This window comes from Odocoileus virginianus, chromosome 12, assembly GCF_023699985.2.
Source record: "Odocoileus virginianus isolate 20LAN1187 ecotype Illinois chromosome 12, Ovbor_1.2, whole genome shotgun sequence".
Lineage (NCBI taxonomy): Eukaryota > Metazoa > Chordata > Mammalia > Artiodactyla > Cervidae > Odocoileus > Odocoileus virginianus.
This window is the reverse complement of record NC_069685.1, coordinates 16,126,708-16,152,979: the sequence shown is the minus strand read 5'-3', so window position 1 is coordinate 16,152,979 and position 26,272 is coordinate 16,126,708. Positions and strand designations below refer to the sequence as shown.

The window sequence follows — 26,272 nt, the reverse complement described above, 5'->3', positions numbered from 1 at the left end:
TTACATTTTAACCTTAAAATGTGTGAACATGGACCTGGTAGGGCTACTGATGAAGCACCTGGCACCTGTCCCACACGAGGCGGGCTCTCCATGAGTGAAAGCTATTATCACCAAAATTAATAAGCCCAACACATTAATCTAACTTTCAAACTGTCTGTCCTTGTGCACAAACTCCTCCTTTTGTTTTATCAGCCACCTCCTTTCCCCACTTCAGTTCAGTTCAGTCCCTCAGTCATGTCTAACTCTTGGCAACCCCATGGACTGCAGCATGCCAGGCTTCCCTGTCCATCACCAACTCCTGGAGCTTGCTCAAACTTACGTCCATCAAGTCGGTGATGCCATCCAACCATCTCATCCTCTGTTATCCCCTTGCATAACATTTCTCAAATGCTCCGGGTGGGTCAACTTGAACATGAAGAAATTCTGTGGTGGTCATGTGCCTTCTGTAATTCTTCTATTAATGTGCTCTGTGTCTTCCAGGAGGCTATGGATTAAACCTGAAGGATGGGACTTTGTCTACCATGTCTGTGTGTCTAACAAAATGGCACACAGGGCCCAAACAGAAGAAAATTGTCTCTCAAACTGCCCCTCCTTCCAGGAGGGACTTGGGAGAATTTCACAATGTGTGAGATTTCCCCATGAGGCATTTATGAAGAAAGTTATCACATCTACTCATCAGCAGAAAGGTGATGGACCTGCAGCATCCTGGGACCTCAAGGCTGAATGTGCTTTCAGTATTCTTCCTACATATCTATTTTCCTGGCTAACTATCCTGAAGCACGGAAAGCAAGGAGTCACCAGCTTCAGAACACTGGTGTCTGTTGTATAACCGGGTTAAAATTCGCCTAGGCGTCTAGTGGCCCCATTCTGCATCTAGGGCAGTGACTCTCAGCCCCCACTGGGCTCCAGAATCACCTGGGAACTTTTGAAAAATATTTCTTCTTAGGTGTCATACCAAGATACAAAGGGAACTGGTCTAGAATGGAGCCTAGGAATTTATATTTTTAAAGCTTGTCTTAAAAAAAAATTTTTTTAAGGAATTTGAATGCACAAGCAGAATTGAGGACCACCAATCTAATAGGAAGCAGCAAAAAAAAAAAAAGGAAAGGCAAGACTTTGTGGTGTTGTCTTTAGGATGACCTATTAAGGCAATGGGGATTTCCCAGGTGGCACCAGTGGTAAATTACCCTTCTGCCAAAGCAAGAGACCTAAGAGACGTGGGTTCAATCCCTGGATCGGGAAGATCCCCTGGAGGAGGGCATGGTAACCCACTCCAGTATTCTTGCCTGGAGCATCTCAAGGACAGAGGAGGCTGGTGGGCTACCGTCCATGGGGTCCCGCAGACTCCAACATGACTGAGCGACTTGGCAAGTGCTCACAGATAAGGCATTGGGAAGGCACTGGAGGTTATTAGTACGGCGGTGCCACTGAGCAAAGAGAAGACAAAAAGCAAATCACTGCATTGAAACAGCAGGTGATGTAGGCATTGGTAAAAATAAACAAGGGTGTCTTCCCAGGCAGAGGAAGGAAACTATGGCTGTGTCCTGCGATAGGACTCTTGGCAGCCTGAGGGGTGCCATTAGGGACCAGACAGACAGGAAGGAAATGGACACGAGCTCTGGCCTTGCTTCCATTCGCCACTCTTTCCCATTAAAAACGGGTCACGTGCTGACCTCAGCGAGACCTTAGCTTATCTGTTGTGAAGAACAAAGCTGAGTTTCTACATACCAAGCTTTATTACTTGGGTCTAGAATTCTCTTCGCAATAAAGGTTTCGGGGGATGCCTTTAGAAAAACAACCCACAGGTATAATATAACTATTGCTTTCAGTCACATGGGCTCTTTTTCTGGGAAAATAATCATTCAACATTTCTGGTGGAGGACTATTAAAAGTCCTGGGGCAATAATTTTTTTTAAAAATGCATTATGATAATAACCAGTTTTGGAAAGAGTGAAGTGAAACTGTCATCCTTAAATCTCTACTAGTGAAAATTTAAATCAGGAAAATCTATATAGAAGCTGGACAGTGTGTGCCAGGAGCTTGGAAATAATTAATACTTTTTGATCTATTACTGGAAATCTATTCCTAAGAATGGACTCTTAAAAAAAAGTCAGAGATGTACTATTTGTGTAGAAACTTTTATATAATACATAGTGGCATACATATTACATATACATAATAATACCATACAAATTTGCCAATATGGTACTGAAAATTTGGAAGCAACCGAAGTAAATGTCCAACGAAAGGGACCAGCTAAATAAGGTTTGGCATCTCATTAAAGCAGAATATTAAGACTATGAAAACTTGCCAACAAACAATATATTAAATATCAGAGAACGTTTGTCATGTATTTTAAGTCAAAAATGGGAAGTTACAAAGCCCTTACAAGCAGATACTTGTACTAAGTATAAATTGCAAATATAGAAACACACTGGAGGAAGATATGGTGAGATGCTCACAGGACACAGTTTTTCTTTCACATGCGTTCAGTCTCTACATTATTTTACAATAAGCATGCATTACTTTTATCATGCTAAAACACACCCCAAATGTTTTGTTTTTAATGTGTATGGAGTGCTAACAAAAATTTTCTGAAATAATAAATTATCAGCCTTTCTTGTATTTTGAGTTAAGGGCACACATTTCTGAAAACGTGTCTGGATCCATACCAATTTTTTTTTAAAGAACCTATTTTTTTTTTTTAATTCTCTTTAAGAGAGATTTTCTGACCTCAGCCAGAGGTCACCATCTCTCTAGTATCCAAGCTGCTGCTAGCTGGAATGCTGACAATCATCAGTCACACGATCCCAAAACATCTAGAGAGGACCTGGTGTGCCCAGCAAAATACTCATGTTCTTCCTTAGTGATCAGGAAAGGAACAAACCACAGGTATTATGGGTCCTGAGTCTTCGGAATGCCAGAAACCACAAGTGCTACGAGATACACAGCACCATTAGATCTTTTGTGGAATTCAGGACCAGAACTGGGGTCACTGTGGATCAGAACATACCTTCCCCACCCCGGGCCGAGCAATTTGAGAGGAATCCTAGAAGTCTAGCTCTTCTCTGGGAGGAGAGAGTATTCTATGTGCTCCCCCCATAAGAGGATTGGCTCGTCTACTCCCCAGGAGACCCAAGGACTTGGCATGAGCACAGGGAAGATCAATCTCCCCAAGCCTGCTTTCAGCAGCCCCTCCTCAACCCACCCAGAGTTGAAAATGAGCCTCTCCTTGATCAGCCTACAAGGTGGGCAAAGCCAAGAATCGGAGGCCTGAGCGGGTCATGCAATCACTCCGTGGTGTCTGGCCCATTCATTCAATGGCCCTCTCTGAAGCTCAAAGCTGTCAGCTGGTAGAGAGCTGCCTGCTTCGACAACCAGTTCTCAGAACCAGGAGGGAGGCAGGGGACCCCCGGGTTAGCGATGGAAGCGTGTGGCGCACACCCAGCAGAGGCCCTCTGAGCACGCCGAGTGTGGTGACCCCAGGCAGACCTACCTCATAGGAAGTTCTGATGAGTCTGAAAATGTCAACCTCGGGATAGGGCTCCACGTCATCACTGAGCAGCGAGTGGAGGTGAGGGATGGGGGGCAGCGTGCTGTCTTTGTTGGTCACGCTGTCCAAATACCTGAAGAAGAACAGAATCCCAAGTCACTGGGAGGCAAATCTGGAATTCCCCCGTTATAGCTGTCCACTGATTTTCTGCAAACTCTGCCTATCAGAAGACTAGAATTTCCTTAAGAGTGAATGAAAATCCCTTCACTTCTTTTTAAAATTTTATCATTTTTTTAAACTGAAGTATAGTTAACTGTCTTCACTTCTAAAGTCAAAGAAAAAAAAAACAACAATCTTCAACCACACAGAGAAGTGGGCCCTATGATAACCATCAGGGCAAATAAGACGCACAGAACCAAGGAGAAAGACAGATGAAAAGTACAGAGAAGAAAACCCAAAGGTAGTTTTCAAGGTGAGAAATACCTTCCCAAAACGGTCATAGCCTCCCCGTCGTCCTTGCAGTTCAAAAGCTTGTCTACATTTGCATCGAGCACAGCTAGGGCCAACTGGAATATCACTTTGATTCCTTCATAGAAGAAACAGTCGACGACCACCACTGCGCTCTCAAAGGGCATCACGCTAAGAAACAGGGTGAGGAACCAGGACAGGGAGATGGTGGAGATCACGCCCAGGTCCTGCATGCAGTCGTAGAGCTGCGGGACATAGTCCCGGGCCAGCTCCTCGAAGACACCCTGGTCTACCAGGGCACCTGCAGCGGGGGTGGACGCAAAAGGGCATGGTTAACCAACAGCACCTTCTCACAAACGAACCCAACCCAGTAGCTTGACAAAAATAATCCAGTTGACAACTGCTAATGAGCCAGAACTCTAATCACTATGTTACGAGATGAAGGTATCAGCACAGCCAAGTCACCAGAAGAGTTCTGACTGCAGCTTCTCTTTCTGGGGCCTTCCTCCCTTCTTCTTTATCATAAAAGAGCAATATCATCACACCTCTAAGAGCTGTGGAAAAGGTCAACTTACAAGATCTTCCAGACACACAATTATTTTCCTGGCAACATATGTTTGGCTAGGCATGAAATATACATCTAAGTAGCTTCATTTCTTGGCGAACTCTTTAAAAAAAAAATCACTCTTCTGGATGCTTGGTCCCCATACAGGAATTGTTTCTTTAAATAATTGTCCCCCCCTCCCCCAAATTATAAGCATTCCAGCTGTACACATTCATGATCAACTTCCTGAGGTTTCTGGAGAATATTTCCAATGAATCTACTGTGCAAAAGTTTAGAAATGAAGACAGAACAGAGGAGAGCATGAGGTACACCTTTTGCTATAACTAGCAATGAAAAGCTTGATCTGCTAAAATGAATGTCTAACACTGGAGGAGATTATATGGACAGACACCAATAATTTATTTAAATGCTCACCATCACTGTTTGCTTTGCAGTGAAACCAGTTCTGAAAAATACCTTAGAAACTGAACTCTGAATATATTTTTATATGCTATTCTGCCCACTCCTTTTTTGAATCCTTCTGCTTTCCATAGATTCCAAGCTCTTCATGAAAGCACTATTTTGGGACTGATGATCTGTGTGCCTGGTGTAGCTCTCACATGCCACAGACACCCACACTGAGTATTTTCTAAAGCAGTGAGACGTATATTCTTTCCAGGGGGAGAAGCTCCATGGTGCTCCTTTGTGTATAATCTATATTGATTCAAGTCCTCTCATTCCCACTTTGGGAAACGAGTTATCTGACACTCTTTTGGCTAATGGTGACTGGAAATAGGGTTACAGCTGGTTTCCTGGTTCTAGAAACATTTTCCTGATGAGATAAGGGTAATAAATTAATTGCATCCTCACATACCAACCACCCTGGTGTTGTAGTAATCAGGGAGCATGCGTTCACACAAAGCCACCAGCAGCCAGAAAGCTTCCTCCTCTTTGGCATAAAGCAGCAGCACAGATGTGACAATATTCATGGCCTAAAGGGATGAAAGAAGATGTCATCAGATACATTTTAAATACATCAGACACATTTTAACATATGAGCAACTTTGTTAACCTGAATAACAACTGAGTTAGTCCCAAAGGAGCCAGCACACTTTTTCCACAAAAGAACAGATAATAAATACGTAAAGGCTTTACATACACACATTCTTCTGAGTTTTGTTTTGTTTACAAGTTTTAAAAAATGTAAAAACCCTCAGAACTTCAGCCTGCTAAGTGTTTTGCTTTTGTTTGTTGATGTTTTGTGGGTTTTGTGTTTTTTTTGTTGTTGTTGTTTTTTGCCTGGTAACTGTTAAGGGCTCCATGAACACCAATATGCACCAAGGACTGGGCCCCCCATGACCACAAATCCTCATTCAAAAACTATATTCAAAGCCTATTTGACAAAGCTTTTAACCTATTAGTCTCGGTGTTTGTAATCCTTAATTCGGTGAGGTGAATATTTCCCTTTTAATCTTCCGTAATTGTTTCTATCACCAACTACACGTGGCTTGAGGCACTCTTCAGGGAACAATGAAACCTTTCAAAGTTGAAGTCCTCGCCCATTATTTCTGACTGGATAAGGATGGTAGTGATGAGTAACAGGGGTTTAATTCTAAAGTAATCTACTTTATTAAAAGATATTATCAGCTAGCTCAAAAGCACTCCAGGCTCAACTACTTTAATAGTCCTCTTAATTAAAAAGAGGAAGATCAAAAGATAAATATGAACTCTATGATATTAGAAGCCAGCTCCCGCCTGTACTTCCTTTGATCCTTGAGAAACCGGTTAAGTAAGTGTTCATCAGATTCCTACAATATAAATGTTGAAAAAGGAATTTTGGTCTAATAGGCTCTTCCTTGTAAGCCTGACTCAACAGGTTCCCAAGTGAAATCATTAAAATTCCACTTGAGGATTAACCTGCCTGCTACATGATCATGGTCATGGCTGGTTTCTTAGTCATTCAGGGTAAGTTTCTTTTGAGGCTCTAGTTGGTACTAGGCTCTGGACTAAGTACTGGGGAAAAGGAGGGGGCAGAGTGGTGACAAATTTCACAGGGCATAAATCCAGGGGTCAGAGAGATAAAAAGGATGTATAGGTTGATTAATCAATTTGGAGGTATATTTTAAATTAACTGCTATCAAAAAGATAACATGTACAGGGAGACCTGTGATCTGCGTGGATGTGTGTATGTGTGTGTGTATACAGGTTTTGAGGAATTAAGCCTGCTTTAGGTTTCAACTAGATGGTCAAGGAAGGTCTCTCTGGGTACATATGTGGCCTTTCAATCTAAATCAATCTAAGACACTATCTTAGAGCTTTCCAAATTGTGCTATCCATACTAACATACACAAGCAATCATTGTGGTTGGTATATGGGCAACATTTTTAAATAGTGAATTACATATTTATTTTAGTGGGCCTTAAAATATAGCCATAGCATATAACAGCTACATTCTCAAGGACATTATCTGCTTAGGAGTTGCAAAGGGTAGGAGCACTGGGGAACCCAGAATGCAGAATTAAAGGCTTGGTGCCCAGATATGCTCATGACCAGTTAGTGACCAGCCAGGCCACCAGACGGTGGTGGATCCAGAAAGGGCACTCTTATCCCTTGGCTCCTTTGCTCAGGGCGGTGTTTCTCTGCTCTGGGAGACCGTGCTTCCCAGAGGAGATCTGACAAGGTCTAAAAACATTTAGTTGTCACAAGTGGGGAGCACTGGCATTTCGTGAGAAGATGCTATTAAACATGTTATTAAGCAGGAATGTTAACTAAACATTCCCCAAAGCACAGGACAGCCCCACACAAAGAATTATTCAGTCCACAATGCCAACAGTACCAAGGTCGAGAGACCCTGGTGCAGCAACTGCTCTCTTAACCATAAAGCCTTTCTTCTTTTTAAAGAAATATTTATTTATTAATTTGGCTGCACCAGGTCTTAGAGACAGCATACAGGATCTAGTTCCCTGACCAGGGATCGAACCCGGGCCCCCTGGGAGTATGGAATCTTAGCCACTGGACCACCAGGGAAGTCCCCCATAAAGCCTTTCTTATTACTTACCAGCTGGCAGAAAACATATTTTTTTTAAAGTCTTACCCATCTGTGACACTCACCTGGCAATACCCTATGTTAGGATTTCGAAAAGCATAAGCAGTCAAGACTCTCCTCAGAGCCGCAATGCCCATTTCGTTCTGGAAAGCGGGGTGCTCTGGAAGCGAGCGGTGCAGGTCCCTCTCAATCTCCTCCGTGGCGAGGTTGTATTTCCCCATGGACTTCTCCACGAGGTCCTCATAGTAGCCGGGGTGGGTGGCCTTCTCGTTGATGGCACCTGGGAGACACCAAACGGACCCAGCATCAGAAGGTGGGAGCCCCGGCCTTGGTCTGGAATCGTGGCTGCCTGACCCAGCCTTCCCCTTCCTCCTGTGAGGACCCGTGTCACAGCTTTAGCCAGACTGTAACTTTACCCCGGGCCCCCTTCCCTCTTCCTGCTCCACTGGAAGCCGGTGGCTTAAAAACTTCCCTGTACTCTACGCTCCCCTGGAGGAGCGAACGGCTGCCCACTCCAGAATTCTTGCCTGGAGAGTCCCATGGACGGAGGAGCCTGGTGAGCTACAGTCCATTGCAGAGCCGAACACAACTGAGTGATTCTCTCTCACACACACTCTGTGATATCACTTACATGTGAAGCCTAAACAATAGTACAAATGACTGTAGATACAGACACAGACAACAAACTTATGGTTACCAAAGCTGGGAAGAGGATGGGAGAGGGACAAACTACAGTATGGGATTGATAGATACAAACTACCAGTCAGACGACAGAGAAGTAACAAGGATTTACTGTATAGCACGGGGCATTATAGTCAATATCTTGTAATAACCTATAAGGCAAAATCATCAGAAAAAAAGACAATGGGTGGGTATGCTATACATCTGAAACTAACAGTACTGTAAAACTATACTTCAATTTAAAAAAATAATGAATTTTTTAAAAACTTCCCTACACACACACAAACAAAAAATCCTCCCTAAGGTAGAGGCTTCCAACCTAAAAACTGTGTTCCACAGACAACCCAAAGGGGCTGCTCAGAGAAGAACAAGGAAGTGGGCAGAGAAAGCCAAGCGGAAGCCTCAGCCATCTCAGTTCTCCAAGCAGCCTTGCTTGCATTTTATCGGGGTTTTCCTTATGATTTCACTTGAAAAGGGATGCTTTGTCTCTCAAAACAAGTTTAAAAACTGAAATTATGAAGGCATACTGAAGAGTAGGAGGAAGGATGAAGAGGGATTTTCAGAATTGCAGGGGGCAGGGGCCATGTTCCTGGCAGTGGGGAGCCACGGCTGTGGAAGGGAGCTCCTCAGTGCTGGGCAGGAGGATGCAGACGTGGGTGAGAACTCCTGCTTTGACATATCTGCATGTTATGATTCTTAAAGACAGACAGACCCTGGATGCAAGCACTCAACTATGAATCTAGTTAAATATAATTTATTTAAGTATAAGGTTTATGTACACACACACATATGTATGTGCATATTATATAATTAAATAGGTACTTATATGTTAAATATGTGTACATATACACATGGGCTTCCCAGATGGCACAGCGTTTTAAGAATCCACCTGCCAATACAGTAGACTTGGCTTTGATCTCTGGGTCCAGAAGATCCCCTGGAGTAGGAAATGGCAACCCAAAACTCCGTATTCCTGCCTGGAGAATCCCATGGACAGAAGAGCCTAGCAGGCTACAGTCCATGAGGTTGCAAAGAGGCAGACACAACTGAAGCGACTCAGCACACATGCATATATACAGACACACACATATGTAATGACAGGGTAAATTGATTTGCACTTCACTGATTAGAAATTAGGCCCCTGGGTTGAATTGGGGGTTGCATGTTTGAAATAGCCCTGATGCACAGTGGACGGCTGAGGGCAGCCCCGGGGATCCCCACCCGGAGGAGTGCTCCGACTCCAGCCCCCCCGTACCGGACAGCAGCAGCCAGAGCTCCCCACGCATGCTCTCAGGGACACCCTTCAGCACCAGCTCCCGGGTCTTTTCCGTGCGGTACATGCAGATCCCTTGCCCGTACTCCGCAAAGTGAATCTTCCAGGCTTGCTCTTTCAAAAACTCTTTGGCCTGAAAGGGATGATGTAGCATCATTACACCCAAAGTAGTTCGAGAATGGTCAGGACAAGTTTGACGGAAAGTCAAAACATTTTCCCTGGAGAATGGAGCTGGTTAGTTCTGGACAGAATTTATGAGAACAAAGAACTCATATTTTCTGAAGACCTTCTGTGACCTGACCCATATATCAGAGCCTGTGGATCTGCCATGAAGCTTTCTGGCCTGGAGTCAGAATGCCACTTCCCTGAGGTGGGTCAGGAGAATGCAAATGTTACTTACAGCTTTATGTCTATACCTCCAAGTGCAATGGAGTGGATGTTTGTTAAACGTGGGCTGAGACATTATGTACTTACTTGTTGGTTACTTAAGCAACAGTTAAAACACAAAACTAAAAAATGTCACCTGCATATAGAAGTACATGACCCATCTCCTTTCACAATGAAGCCACTCTGAAACCCCGATGACATACAAATATGTCATTGTATGTTATATTTATATATCATTTGTATTTTTTAAAAAATATCCTTCACTTGTAGGAAACTGTCCAGTGACGCATTGATGAATTTATTTTAAAAGATTAAAAAAAAAAAAAATTCCTGTTCTAATACAGAAAATTCCAGGCAAGAGAAGGCGGCACTCACCAATTTGGGGTTGAACTCCTCGGGAGACCGCCGCCGATACATGGTCATCAGGGTCTGCGTGGCCGTGGGGACGCTGTTGCCGTTGAGGTTGAACTGGCGCTCGCCATCAGCATCGGAGCTGGTGCTCCTCTGGGGACTGGAGGAAACGAGGCTGCTGGGCCGGGAATACACCTGCCAAGGCAGAGCACCGAGAGGCGGGGACGGTTAGCGCTGCAGAATCTACTTCTTCAACATCCTCTCCTCCACCTTCTTGTGCTCAGTCGGGTCCTACTCCTGGAGACCCCATGGATGTAGCCCGCCAGGCTCCTCCGTCCATGGGATTCTCCGGGCAAGAACACTGGGGTGGATTGTCATTTTCCCGACCCAGGGACCAAACCCTGTGTCTCCTGCATCGACAGGCAGGTTCTTTACCACCGAGCCACCTGACTGTCCTCTGGACAGACACTAATAGCTTCACCATGGTTCCCAGGAGGTGTCTTGCTAGGTGATGTAGCAGGAGGAAGCCAGCAAGCCAGCATTTTGGTGAGAATTAGATGGGATCATGCGCCACAGAGCTTCAATCTTCCCAATAGGTTTCCTCTGTATTTTATTTTTTGGCTGTGGTCCGTAGCATGAAGGACCTTAAGTTTCCCAATTGGGGATTGAATCTGCATCCCCTTCATTGGAGGCATGGAGTCTTAACCACTGGATTACCAGGGAAATGCCTCCTCTGTATTTTAGATTCATTTTTACAACAAACTGGTTGGACACTTACCTCTCTGATTAGTATGCATGCAAAGCATGACGTGGTTGAATCAACTGCTGATGGGACCTCCCCCCTCGCCTCCTATCTATCTAGTTTCTGGTGCCTCAAAAATGCCCACAGAAGCTTAGGGCAGGTAAACAGGAGCTCGCCAGCTTTACAACGTATTTTCACTGCAAGTCGCTTCATCATTTGAGCTAATCATGTATCTTTCAGGGCCCAGTTTCCCTGGATGTGGGTTCAGACCCTAATTCAATAGGGACACAATTCATATTGTATCATAATAAAATCATCATAATGATATTGCATTTCAGATTTGAGACTTTACTGGGTGACCTCTGTATAATTCCCAACAGAGTCACTTAGACCAGAGTCACTTGCTATGTAATCAGGTTAAATCACTTCATAACACCTTCAACGGTGAAAGAAGAGGGTGAGATTAGATGTCCAATTCTATGATCCTAAATACAAACACTATGAGACGTAAATGAGACGTCTGCTCTGGACATCAGAGTAGCTGGTTCATCTCAGCATAGCTGCAAAGCTTCAAGATCAAACAAAACAGACCAGGAGGTGAACACTTCCTAGTGAAGAGAAATAGGATGAACCAAACCCGCAGGTGCCTTCCACCAACCTCATCATCCGAACTGTTGTAGCTTCCTGCGAATTCTTTGTCTGAGTACATTTTGGAGGTCGTCTGTTGCAGGAAGTCAGAGATCCTCTGTACCAGAAAGTCTCTGTCCTTCAAGTTGGCAAAGAGAAAGGTCATCCTGTTCCTGGTGCTGATGGACAGAGGACTGGGGAGCACACTGGAGCTGTCTGCCTTCTCTACAATAGTCACCTGGAAAGAAACAGGCCACCAAGAGCATTACTTCCCAGGGATCACCCGACGGCAACCTCTGAGTGCTGAAGATGCTGAGCACTGGAGAAAGAAGTGGACTCAATCTCAACAGGAACCTCTGTATTTCATTGAGGCAAGTTGAGATTCCTGAACGTTGTCCCAATAAAAGAAAACAGCTCAGAACTAATGAAACTGGAACTGAAATTATCTTGCTGGAAGTTATAAATCGAGAGTGAGTCCCCATCCCAGCCCCAGGAGACATTTGGCAACATCTAGAGGCACTTCTGGCAGTCACAAGTGGAGGGTACCACTGGCATCTCACAGGTGGAAGTCAAGGATGAAGCTAAACATCGTGCAGGGCGCAGGACCCAAGTCAGCCCACCCCAACACAGCACAGCCCAAGATGTCAACAGTGCCAAGGCTGAGAAACCTTGTTGTGAAGAAATTCTTTGACTTTCATTAAAATTTCATGGAACTTTAAGAGGGAGGACTCTTAGCTGGTGCTTCATCTCTAAGAGAGAGAAACAACCCACGATACTGGGTCCTTTTATTAGCTTAATGTGGACATGGCTTTTAAAACACCACCAATCCTTCAAATGTCTCGTTTAGACTCCAGGGCTTTGCATTCCTCACCTCTTACCACTTCAAAGTTTTAAAGGCTTGATTTTGAGCAGACATGACGTAAACAGCTTAATTGCAACCCTACCTGCATGGGCTGACTCTGTGTGTGTGTGTGTGTGTGTGTGTGTGTGTGTATTTGTGCGTATTTGTATTTGTATTTGTAGTAAAGTAAGTATTTGTGCATATCCATATTTGTATTTGTAGTAAAGTAAGTCTACCACATCAGGAGAAAAGTAAAAGTAAGGGACATGTGTTTCAGCTTTGAAATGATGGCATATATTTGCTGGTTTATAATAGGATTTTCATCAACTGGAAACTAAGATAAATGCACTACAACTCTTTTCATTAGCACATTAGGAAGAAAAATCTCAAGGCCAGCTCTAGATAAATGGTTTAAAATTTGCAGCAGTGCTGATTGTGTACTTAAGAGTTTAGTTTCTTTCCCATCTTCATTTCCACTGTAAGCAGTCTAGACAGGTTCAACTTCAACCTCTGCATCAGCATTTTCATGTGAAAGACACTTCCTCTGAGCAGAACTTTAAAAACCTTTCTCCCTTTCAAGGCTAAGTAACCTATTGGAATTGCCTAAAAAGTTGCAGGGTCACAAGTGCAAAACAGGTATTACTGGGGTCCATAAAGGGAAAAACTGCAGGACCTGAGTTCTGTTCTCAGCTTTTATAAACATGTACAAGTTAGATATATATTCATACATTTTTCAAGGAATATTCTGAGATATGTATAGTTGTACCTAAGAGTTTTTTCCTCCAAAGCTAAGGAAGCTAGAGAAATTGGTGAGGGTCAGGGGGAGAGGGGGAAGCCAACTTCTTTATCAAGAAAAGGATTTTCCCATGATACCTCAGACATATGTTAAACAATGCTTATTTTAAAAGACAGATAAAAGCTCCTTTTCTCCCAACAGATTTTTTCTGATTGTTTTAGTCACCAGGCATCTGCAATTAATGACAAGATACCAAGAGGATGAAAGGTTCAAGTTCTGTACCTAAAACAAAGATACCATGTGCTCATGATGAAATCTGCATGGAAGTCTAGTATCTAGCAAGATCATGAATACAGAGACAGCAAGAAAGCACCTACAGAAACCCTAGGCAGCTTCCCACGGGTTAGCGTGTATTTTTCACTGACAAATGAGTTCTGGTAGAATTCTACCCCTGAAACTCTGTGCCTCCAAGAAAGGGTAATAGCTTCACTGGAATGTTCTACACAATGAGACACATTTTCATCACCAACTACAATTGTAAGATAGCTTGAATTTAATCAAATCTTGGTGTTTCATATGGAACATTTACAAGGTAATTTATAATTGAAAAAAAGAAGAGAGACTACATCTAGAAATGCTAATGAGGACTCTCATCACTTTATCCTCTTGCTGCTAGTTCAGACTTTTCTTTAAAATCTACAGCAACATGACACTGTGTAAACATTTAACATGTGTCGATTTACTCTACCTTTAGTCTGCATGCAGAATGTATATTAACAATCTCCAGTCAATATTTCCACTTATTTATAAAAAATGAAATACAACAGCAGTCCCTAGTCTACACAATTTCAAAAGGAGCTGTTCCAAGGAGGATGCAAGGTTCCTTGAAGCTCCCACTGATCAGTCAGCTTAACTCAGTTCATGGAGAGATTACTCTCTGCTCAAACAGACCTGGATAGGGGGTGGGAGCCCTGCCCTAGTGCACTGTTGTCATTATATAACCTGGAGTAGGAATAAATGCAAGTCTTTTGCTTCTTCCATTAGTTGAGGTTTAGGATTTACCATTAATATATCTCAGTGATTCACTGGGGTAAAAAACGGCACTGCTGTCTCATTGGGGGTTTCTTTCAAGCCTCACCCTCTGACCACAACACACTTTTCCTCTAAATGCCACCTATACTATCCTCCCCCATCTTCTGACTTATCCTGAAATATGCCTGAATTATCTCTGCCCTACTGACTTGTTAGGGAAAACTAGTAAGCACAAGATGGGCTGAGGATATTAACCACCAAGGAGTTAGGAGTAACTCCTCCAAGCTCTCACAATCCTATCGTAGATCACACTAAAATGAACCAGGAGGAAGGGAAGAGGGGAGCAGATGTGGGGTGGCAGCCTCCAGCCCCTCTGTTCCTCAGTTACCTTTGGAAAAACAAAGTGATGACTCACTCGAATTTATAAATGATACACTCAGTATATTCTTAATCGCAGGATGGGTTTCCCTAGTGGATCCAGGTCACTCTGCTTTATTTTGTTCATAGTACTTGATGAAGAACATTTTTAATAGCAGACTTTAATAGCATACTATGAATGGTGATAGATGTTAACTGGACTTATCATAGTGATCATTATATAATATATACAAATATCAAATCACTACTATGTTAACCTGAAACTAGTATGTGATGTCAGTTACCGCACCCCCAACCCCACTGCCACACACAGAGTTTAGTAACTCCCTAAGATAAAGAGGGTAAGTTTATTGGAAAAAGTCATGAGACACATTTCAGAGCCAATTCTAAGTACTGATCAACCATCCATCTAAGAATTCACCCCCAGTAATTCCTGGCCTCCACATGTGTTATAATACCAATGAGCTTACCCTATAAGAAAGAAAACTAGATTTTCCATTGTCTAACACTTTGCATTCATTTTAATCCACCAATTAAACTTCCAGGAATTTATACTTTAAGGAAAATTATACATATGATTGGGAGGAAACGAAAGAAAAATAATGCAAAGGTCCAACCAAAGACAACCTAGATAAGAAGAAATAAATTATACATATCCAGTAATGGAATAATATGCAGTCATTAAATGTTATAAAAGAATACTTTATGATATGGAACTAAGTTTAGTGCACACTCACTGTTAAGAGAAATAAACAAAAAATAAAGTTCATTATTTCTTTATACTTAAATAATATAAATGAAATATACACAGCAATGCATAGAAAGCCTGAACAACTATATAACAGGATGTTCACAGTGGTCATTTCTGAATGGTGGGAATAGGGATGAGTTTTGTTTTCTTTCTATTTGTCTGTATTTTAATAATTTTCTGTGATAACAATGCAAACAAGAAAAAAATTGCTTACATAAATGATTATTTTTTTAAAAAAAAGAAAGTAAGGCAAAGAGAAACTTGAATCCTTTGCCATAGGAAATCTTATCAAAGGCTCAACCGTGATTAAATAGCCAAAGCTAAGCATCTTAATTTCTAGGAAAGGACCAAAGCAGGCTGAAAGCAGCCAGGTTAGAAACTGCGGATCTGCCAGCCCTGGACATCCTAACCTGGAATTTCTTCTCAACCCCCAACAGCAAGGCTTCTCCACAAGTACCAGAACAACCTATCACTGTGAAGACACAAGAGAACCCACCTCCAACCCAGGTACAATAATAATGTTCCTCAGTCTTCACTGTCCATGGGCATCAGCCTGGAACTTTATTAAAATACAGACTCCAAAATTTGCAGAGATACAGATCTGGCCACTGTGGCCAGTGGTCCCGCTGGTTCTAACAGAGGGAACCAACAAACTAGACAGATCTTGACTTTCTGATTCACAACCTAGACCACCTGTCTAAAGATCAAGATGCTCAGGCTGTGGGCCAGGAGTGGTAACTACACTTTCTAGTTTCTCTATTTGATGTTTTCACATCCCGGGGTCGTGTTGACCCAGAGTTGCCCAACTCCTGGAGAGAGTAAAGGACTCACCTGTAAGAAGGCCTCTCACAAGCAAACCAACCAATCCGAACCCCAACAACCTCCTTCACCTGCTCTCACACTCAGGGCCCCTATTCATCCTGCCCTTGTCACCCCAGGGCCAGGAACCAGACAATTAGGGACAGGGCCTCTGCCCTAGAGCCTGCTGGAATTGCCAATCCCAAGCCTGCTTATCCTGTCTCACCTGTTTCTTCCCATGGAAATCACAATGAAGACTCCAGTCCACATCTTTCCCTGCTCCTGTCTGCCGACCCACCTGGGGCTGTCCCCCTGTGGGCCCTCTAGCCCGATGTGCACCCCCGATGGGATCCATGAGTATAACCAGCATCTTTTCAAGGACAGTCACCTCCTGCTCTGTTGATCTCACCTTACCTGAACAAGAATAAAACACCAGTCTGCTTCTAGAGGAAGACACCTTGCAGGTCCCATGGTCATTCGCAGTGATGACAACGCATAAAAGAGTGGCAGATGCCACCAAAGAATTATGAACGCTCACCCACGGTTAAAAGCCAACTCAGTGATGATACACAGAAAGGTAAGGTAAGATACACACAAAAGGATTACCAATAAAACCCTTAAAACGCCCATTTCCACCTGCCACATACCTCTCGCAGTGGGATTATGAGGCTACACAGGTTCTCCTCCTTGCTGGTAAAGCAGATATAGTTCGTGGACACAAACATCTGCCCCAAAATATGCATTTTGTTGAATGGAGTCCAGAGGGTGCAGTCTGTGTGGCCATCTAATTTTTCATCTTTGGGCAGCCGGAAGAGTGCACGGTACCTCTCACTCTTGGCCCTGGCGTCCAGATCACTGGAAAACAACAGTAATGACTCACCCCACAAGAGAAAAGTATGAGTACCTCTCAATGATGTGGCCACAGAGATTTCCCGGCCCATCTTTCCCTTCCACCTTGTCAGATTTTTTTCTACCTTCTTGGCTTTCTTCTGGAGTTAACTCCAACGATGACCCAAAAGCATAGTGAAATCATTTTAATATATTTAGGTCTCCTGTGTGGTCATTTTACAATCAGTATCTGTAATTGTCAAAGAACCTTGGAAAACAAAGAATCTAGGAAAACAAGGCCTGGACAGGAAATAATTCTCTTTCTAAAAGAATGCAGTAATTTCTAAAGAGATGGTTACATTTACACTCATCCACAGCCACTCTCGGGGCCTTATCTTTTAGGAATGACCTAATGAGGACGAACATAAGCCACATGAATCTGCAGGCTGTCAGTGGTCACCTTGAATAAACAATAAAACTTCCTGAAACACAGGAACAACCCACCTCCTGGACAACCAGAGTGTCTAACCTCAGCTGGGTCCTCCAGTGGCCATAATCTTTTCTCTGATGAGTTCCTTCTTCCTGTTCATCATTTAAACATCTTTGCTCAAGCTTTTAGGCCACTTCAGCCCCTGATGATCCAGTTTCTGTCTTCACAAGGCAAAGACAGGCCCTCCAGTTCCCTCCCTTCTATCTCTAAAACTACCTCCAGCCTCACCTCCTCCTTCTTCTTTTACCTGTTTCAAAGGGAGAGGTATCAGCACACACAAGCATCCTTCTGCATGCTGTGAGATCTTTTTTTTTTTTTTGTCACTTTGCTCGGTATCTGGGATCTTAATTCCCCAACCAGGGATTGAACCCGAGCCCCCTGCACTGGAAGCACAGAGTCCTAACCACTGGACCACCAGGGAAGTCCAAGATGCCATTTTTTAAATTATTCATTTTCTTCTAGTTTTATCTCCATGCTCCCTTCTGTCCTTGTGATATACCCTCATCAACAAACTCTTCCCACCTGCCTACTTCACACTACCTTCTGTTCAAATGTTTTCATTCTAAAAGAGAGCAAACCCCCTACTTTACCATTGAATTTCTTGAAAAAGCAGTCTGTACTGACCTAATTCCCTTGCCTTGCCTTCCATGTGCATTCAGCCCACCACAGTAACCCATCTTCGTGTCAGTCTATCAAAACATGTCTCAAATCACCAAAGGCGTTTTCACTGCAGTGACCTCGTCGGGTTTCAACGACCAATGATGGCCAATTCCATTTATCCCACTGAACTGGTGTCTCGTTAGACGCCCTGAAGGCAACTCAACTCAACGTGATCAAAACTGAATCCTCATATCTCTTGGACACGCTCTCCCTTCCCCCGTCCCCATCTCAGTTAGGGGTGATTCCATGCATACCATCACATCGATTTTCCCCTTGCCTTCTCTCTAGGCCTTCACTCTCACATCCAGACTTCTGGGCTTCTCTGCAGCATAGCCTCATCTCATGCCCAGCTACCTTCCATAAATGTTGACGAGCTTCCTCTCCTCTTTCCCCTTGTGTTTCCCTTATCATATTGTCCCTCTGTCTGAAATAATATGTCTTAAAGTAATATCCATCCTACTGACTCTGACTGAGTAATTTTGAGAGCCCAGCTTTGAGCAGCTTCATGGAGAGGTCCTTCTCTGCCCATCATTCCCTGTGTGTGTACTCATGGTGTCCTGCTCTCAGCACCAAAAGAGGTCCCATCCTGCTGGTGCTGGTCATGTCCACCTCACTTACTGAACTGTGGGTGCTTTAGGCAGTCTTTTTCAGTTCTGTATCTATACCCAGAAAAGTGTTCTGAACCCTTGAAGCTGTTCAGAAAAGGTTAACTTTCATAAATGAACAGATGGGTTCTTGTTTCTAAAGTCCGTAAGACTTCAGGTCTCTGTCACCTACCGTTTTAGGGCAGACACTTTCTTAGGAGATTTCTTTTTCAGTTTGGGCAGGGATCGATCTTGTTCAAAGCCCTCATTGTCTAAGAGTTGCCTCATGGCAATGTTGGCGAGCTGCTCCATTAGCTTGAAGGTCTCATTGATGTTGAGGAATACAGAGAAGAAATGCTCGCTGGACCTTGTGCTCACTTTGATCACATCGGGTAGAAGCAGCGTGGCGTTCTTCTCGAGCTGAGTGATGTCCACCCACCGGATGACCAGCTTGGCTGAGCACAGAGAACGAGGCTGGTCAACATGTGGTTCCTTAAAATCCTTTCAAAATACTGGAATCTCACAACACCATCCTCCAATTTCATGGAACTCCTATGGGCTTATGTGCTTATATTTATTATTATTCTGCTTGTTAGTTTCAAAAGACAAATCTGGACCACAAACATTCTGAGTTATGATTATTACGGATTTAAGTCCATGTCTACTAAATGAATTATACCTTTGGTCAATTTTTATTATCTCCCGATCAAGTAGTTTACAGCAACTGAGCCAAAAATGATTGAATTCAACTGTTAAGTCATCACAAATCAGTTACAACTACAGATTTACTACTGTTGATGTTTGGATATAGTTTACATTCAGGAAGGCAAAAACCTCAGCAGACTTTCAAAAGCTTCCCTCTGAAATTCTAGAGGACTCACCTTCCCTTCCCATCAGAAAAGAATAAAAGCAAAGGTGATTAATACTGAGGTACATCCAACCCTGTCGGGGGACCTTCCCCTTCCAGTAGCTGCAAGAGTAATAGTTGACGAGCTTCTCCTCCTCGGGCATTCCAAACAGCCGGTGGAACTTCACGATGGCCTCCTTGAACTTCTCTGTGTCGTCATCTTCCTTCACATCGTTGATTTTGTTATACTCTGCAATGATGCCCTAAGAAGGGATAAAGCACAAATGCACACCTTGTATCACTATGACTAGAACTGTTTCTTTTCCGTGTGATGTACACACTGGCAAGGGAAAAATTTTTCTTCTAAGGGACACTTTAAAAAATTGAATTATTTTCAAAGCCAACTCCCCAAACCCCAAGCCAATTAACAAGCAGCATTTATGTACTAAAAGATTTCCAAACAGCAACATAGATCAATGCAGAGGAAAGAAAGACCAAAACACATGTCATTAATTGACATGAGCCACAGACCCACCTTCTCTCGGCCATGAAAAACATCAGGAACCTGGATAAAAGGAACAAGCCACCACACGAGCAGCCAAGAGGTGAATATTGGAGTGGAAATTATATAAGACACACAATTTTTGGTCAGTTGCACAGTAAATAAGATCTCTGCAAGACAAGTAACTGGCTTAACCTACTGCTTAATCATTTTAGCAGCTTGAGGGGCTGTTTGTTATCCAGTTCCTCCATAATTCAATGAAAAATGGCTTCTACATATATCTCCTAAGAAAAATGTTCCTTGGAATTCCACCTTTGACTTTGTAATCACCAAATCCCTCTTACCTCATCTCCATTTTCTCTGTTCACAAGGTAGGGTGAGATAAACATGAGCTCTGGAGCATGGATGTCTGGGGTTTTGATCCATGTCTGCAGATCCATGTGAATTTGGGCAGCCTCATGCCTAGAATTCCTGCCTTTGGGCTTCCAGTGAATTCTGGATGCTCCCTACAAATATATCTTCTCCAAACTTACTATAACTACAAAATTCTTATTATCAAAATTCTGTTTCCCTACAATCACCATGTAGAATCCAATATTCTAGACCATGCACATTTTTGATCCAACCAACACTGCAACATTTGCTCTCACTGCACTGCCTCTGACAAGATCCAAAGCACACTCAGGGCCTGGATATGTCATCTGTATGCTTTTCCACCTTCTTGCCTGTGGTTCTGTCACTCTGAGTGCATAAAATCTAGAGTAAGACTATTGTCTGTTTCACTAATTCTGTGTGTACTTAGTCATGTCCAACTCTTTGTGACTCCATTGACTATAGCCTGCCAGGCTCCCCTGTCCATAGAATTTTCCAGACAAGAATACTGCAGTGGGCTGCCATTTCCTCCTCCAGGGGATCTTCCCTACCCAGGTATCAAACCCTCACCTCTTGAGTCTCCTGCATTGGCAGGCAGATTCTTTACCACTGTATCACCCATCACTAATCCTACCTGATCTCAAAATCCAGTCTAATTCCCACCTCTTTACAAATGTTTCTCCCAACTATAACTCTTCTTCCTCACATTAAGTACTATCGATCCTCTGTGCCTGATGTATTGAAATGTGTTTAATACGTATAATGTCCTGAATTTTATTTTCACTGCCAGACTGTCCACTCCGGTAGCCTGCAGCTGTGGTACTAAGGAGTGATGGCAGGAGGGAAGGGGGAGAGGGCTTTGTCTTCCACCCTCTCCATCACCATACAATGCTAGTGAAAAACAAACATGTAAACAACAACCGTAGCAGCAAACACAACCCTGGACAAGTCATCAGCCTATTCTGATAAGAAGCCACCCAGTCCAGGAATTAATGCAGTGGCTTCCCAATGGGCATGCCATCAGGAGTCTTTCTACACTGTGATATATTCTGTACAGCTACTTTCTGAAACAGAGATTTGACAACAGCATCTCCACCATGAAAGTGTCCACAGTCTATCAGTGTAAGAGGAGAAAAATCCAATCTTCATCTTGTGACAAAGAACCCCTTCTTGGTCTGCCAAAATCAACCTTTCCAGGTTCAGTGTAAATATCACATTTTCTATGAAACTAACCCAGTCCGGCATAAGCACTACCATTGTTGTCCCTATGTTCTCTTAACTTCTATGTTGGCTGAAAGTATTTTGGGTATATGTCCCCCAACCACTAAATATGTCTTTCAAACAGAATGTCTCAAAAAGTTTTTACCAACAGCAGCTAGCACCTAAGAGATATTTAATAGTAAAAAAAAAATTATTCGAAGAGTATATGTTGGGACTTCCCTGGAGGTCCAGTGTCGATGCAGGGGACACCAGTTCGATCCCTGGTCTGGGAAGACTCCACATGCCGAGGGGCAGCTAAGCCTATACACCACAACTAATGAAGCCCGCATACCCAGAGCCCACGCTCTGCAACCAGAGAAACCACTGTGATGAGAAGCCCTTGCACCACAACAAGTAGCCCCCTCTTGCCTCAACTAGAGAAAGCCCACACACAGCAATGAAGACCCAGCGCAACCAAAAATAAATAAATAAGATTAAAAAACAAACAAAAAAAGAGTATATGTTGTCTTTCCAAATAAACATGTATCTTAAGGGGCTCTATCTTAGTTTTCATTGTGACCTCCAGAATCACAGATTTCTAAGTATAAAATTGTTTAAGAGTTAGCAAAACCAATTTGGAAAACTAAGTACCAAGTTGCCGACTCCTGTTCTGTCTCGTGGGAGGGCTGAATGGCACTGGAAGCAGCAATGTGCTTCCCTCAGTCTCTTACGATAAGGGTGTCCCCGCTGGTTACTTTTGGTACCGCTCCACCGAGAGAATAGAGATGCTGCTTCGGTGGAAGCCAGGGAGGACACGTTTTGGACCTGCTCTGGGGGTAAGCGGGCTTTGGTGGCGTGCTATTCCAAGGAGCTGCAGACAACCAGCAGGGAGCATGAGCGCCCTAGACGTCTGGGTGGGGAGGAGGAGAACCCCGTTCAGAGAGAAGACGGATGAAAACACCGGTTACACTGGCAAATGCATCTGCAGCCTTTGTGACATGTCTTTCTTTTCCGTTGCAGTATAATTGCTTTACCAGGCTGTTAGTTTCTGCGGTACACCACCACCAATCAGCTATGGGATACATATATCCCCCTCCCTCTTCAGCCTTGCTCCCACCCTCCTGTCCCACCCCTCTAGGTTACTGACAAATGAATGGGTAACGAAGATGCACAATACATATACACAAGGGAATATTACTCAGCCATAAAAAAAAACATATGGTCATTTGCCATGATGTGGATGAATCTAGAGTCTGTTATACAGAGTGAAGTAAGTTGGAAGGGGAAAAGTGAATATCGTATATTAAGGCTTATATACGGAATCTAGGGACTTCCCTGGTAGCTCAGCTGGTGAGGAATCCGCCGGCAATGCAGGGAACTCCAGTCTGATTTCTGGGTCAGGAAGATCCCCTGGAGAAGGGACAGGCTGCCCACTCCAGTATTCTTGGGTTTCGCTGGTGGCTCAGACAGTAAAGAATGTGTCTGCAATGCGGGAGACCTGGGTTTGATCCCTGGGTTGAGAAGATCCCCTGGAGGAGGGCATGGCAATTCACTCCAGTATTCTTGCCTGGAGAATGGACAGAGGAACCTGGCAGGCTAATGAGGTTGCAAAGAGTCAGACACAAATGGGCGCCTAAGCACAGCATAGCACATGGAATCTAGAAAAATGGGACAGATGGACCTATTTGCAGGGCAGGAATGGAGACACAGATGTAGAAATTGGACCTATACGACACTTCAAAGTTATCAATGCCTTCACAGAAGGGGAGCCAAAAATATGTAAGAATGAAAAAGGAAATGAATGAGTGAACAGATGAAAGGGACAGAATGAGAACTAATATGCAGCTGCAGTTGGGTCCTTAGGCAACGCCAATGGCCAATCAACCACGAGCATGGAGACCCTCAAGCCTAATGTCCACTCCCCTGTAGCAAGGCTCTGACCTGAAGCCAGAAGAATACTAGAAAAGAGCAATGTAGAACAAACCAAGTGACACCCGTATGTTTAGAGAGGAAGAAGATGAATTCAAACTACACTATCTAAGGGGCTTCCCTGGTGACTCAGGCAGTAAGGAACCTGCCTGCAACACGGCAGACCTGGATTCGATCCCTGGGGTTGGGAAGATTCCTTGGAGGAGGGAATGGCTACCAACTCCAGTGTTCTTGCCTGGAGAATTCCATGGACAGAGGAGCCTTGCAAGCTACAGTCCATGGGGTCACAAAGAGTCTGACATGAGTGAGAGACTAACATTTTCACTTTTTCATGCTATCTAAAGAACTAATAAGTACTACATATCTAGAATGCTCATTGAAATTTTAAAAAGAAAAAATCCTTTAAATATGAGAGGATTTATAAGGACAAAGAGGTGAAAAACATCACTAAAACACATGAATATCAACAGACCAGGCCTCACTAACTAGTTTCAACAAGAAGGATGATAATCCCTAAAGTTCCACTTTTAACTTTCCCAACTTCAAGAAAAAAAAAGAGGGTTCACAATGCAGAATCTCTTCAGATTACTGTAACTTTAGCCAGGTGGACCAGAACAAAGGGATGGAATGATGTCCTTCCTGTAAGTTCTATGTTGTTCTTGCTGGTTAGTTGCTCAGTCATGTCTGACTCTTTTGCGACACCATGGACTATAGCCTGCCAGACTCTTCTGTCCATGGGATTTCCCCGACAAGAATATCAGACTGGTTTGCCATGCCCTCCTCCAGGGGACTTTCTCGACCCTGGGATCGAACCCGCATCTCCTGCATTGCCAGGTGTACTCCTTACCACTGACCCACGAGGGTATATATGTTTTATAGGTTCTACATAATATGAAATAGGTCACCCCTGTTCCAGGCAACAGCTCCACGTAATTTTGTAAAATTGCTACAATCCAAATATTCAGGACATCCAATACAAATTTGAATACACAAAGCACATTGACAGGTAGTTCATAAAAAGGGGAACATTAACTTAGCAAACATGAAAAAATATTAAAACTCATAATCAAAGACAGAAAACTGAAAACAATAAGACACCGACTTTTACTTACTAAATTTGAAAAACTACTTAAACAATTATAATGCTGAAAGCAAGCAACAGTATAATCACACAGGGATTCTAACATACTGACAATATCTATTAATGTTCATTAAAAGCATTTAAACTTACTTAACCCATTAACCAACATTTTGTAATCTATCCTGATAAGGAGAAAAACTATAAGAAAAGTTACATATGAATAGCAGAATTCACTGTATTATTGTTTGTACCTGACTCCCACTAGTCTAAAAGCTAGGGAGACTTATATAAGGAGGAATAGTAAGGTCAATTATGGAGTAATATTCAGTTATTATAATAACAGCTAAAGTTATATAACAATATAGTAGATATCGGAGAAAAAAGATATGATATAAAGTTATATGTATAGTCAGACTTCTATTAGGATAAACACACATACAAGAAATCCAAAAAGAAAAAAACAGAAGTTATCTATGGTGTTTGGATTATGGTTACCTCTGCAGTTAATTATAACATTTATAATTTTAAAAAGTTAATTAGGTCGCAAAACAAATAAATGTGTTGGTTCCCTTCATTACTGGACAATCTGTGGGTGCTTAAACCTTCTATTTGCACATGAGTGATTTTCACACATAATTGCATTAATAGAAATTCCTTTCTCATAATTGGTTTCAGGGGAATTAAATCTGACATTTTTGATGTAATGAAAATGGTAAAAAGAATGGTTATTTGACTCAGAATTTGCTCCTGCTTTATTTATTTATTTCTCTTAACGTTCTTCCTACCACTTTTGATTTGTGCCTATTTCCCAAAGACAGTAACACCCGAGGAAGGACAATGAAAAGCTATAACAAATCTAGACAGCATATTAAGAAGCAGAGACGTCACTGTGCCTACAAAGGTCTGCACAGTCAAATCTATGGTTTTGCAGTAGTCATGTACGGATGTTGAGAGTTAGACCGTAAAGAAGACTGAGTGCCGAAGAATTGATGCTTTTGAACTGTGGTGTTGGAGAAGACTCTTGAGAGTCCCTTGGACTGCAAGGAGATCAGATCAGTCAATCCTAAAGGAAATCAATCCTAAATATTCCCTGGAAGGACTGATGCTGAAGCTGAAACTCCAATACTTTGACCACCTGATGCAAAGAGTTGACTCAAAGATCCTGATCCTGGGAAAGATTAAGAGCAGGAGGAGAAGGGGAAGACAGAGGATGAAATGGTTGGATGGCATCATTGACTCAATGGACATGAGTTTGAGCAAACTCTGGGGGATAGTGAAGGACAGGGAAGCCTGGCGTGCTGCAGTCCATGGAGTCGCAAAGAGCTGGACACAACTGAAAGACTGAACAACAACAACAACAAAAAGGTAACTGAGAACCTCAGCAGTGGTTCCTGGAAGGAGAAGACCCCTCCTGCCTCTGTTTCCCCACCAACTGCTGCCCGCTTTCACCCAGCCCCTCCTATAGGATCAAACTAGGAGTCCTCAGACTCCCCCACTTATATTACTTCCCAGAAATTCAGACACATGACTCAAACCAAAGGAAGATTTATCAAATCTGGTTGGTTTTATCAGCAAAGCTCTCCATTATTCAAGAATATATATTTTTTTAATTTGGAAGCTGCCATGTTTTC

General features: G+C 43.0%; 1 protein-coding gene across 1 annotated transcript in view; it reads right to left on the bottom strand.

The window, feature by feature from the left end:
• Nucleotides 1-26,272, bottom strand: part of TBC1D9 (TBC1 domain family member 9) — a 122,222-nt gene that overhangs the window by 27,359 nt on the left and 68,591 nt on the right. The window contains exons 4-13 of the mRNA XM_070474826.1: nucleotides 19,592-19,820; nucleotides 18,904-19,165; nucleotides 16,796-17,003; nucleotides 11,644-11,850; nucleotides 10,268-10,438; nucleotides 9,488-9,638; nucleotides 7,617-7,831; nucleotides 5,380-5,497; nucleotides 3,977-4,262; nucleotides 3,497-3,626 (exon numbers count right to left, since the gene is read on the bottom strand). Coding sequence (XP_070330927.1) covers nucleotides 3,497-3,626; nucleotides 3,977-4,262; nucleotides 5,380-5,497; nucleotides 7,617-7,831; nucleotides 9,488-9,638; nucleotides 10,268-10,438; nucleotides 11,644-11,850; nucleotides 16,796-17,003; nucleotides 18,904-19,165; nucleotides 19,592-19,820 — 1,977 coding nt within the window. The remainder of the gene's footprint in view (nucleotides 1-3,496; nucleotides 3,627-3,976; nucleotides 4,263-5,379; nucleotides 5,498-7,616; nucleotides 7,832-9,487; nucleotides 9,639-10,267; nucleotides 10,439-11,643; nucleotides 11,851-16,795; nucleotides 17,004-18,903; nucleotides 19,166-19,591; nucleotides 19,821-26,272) is intronic.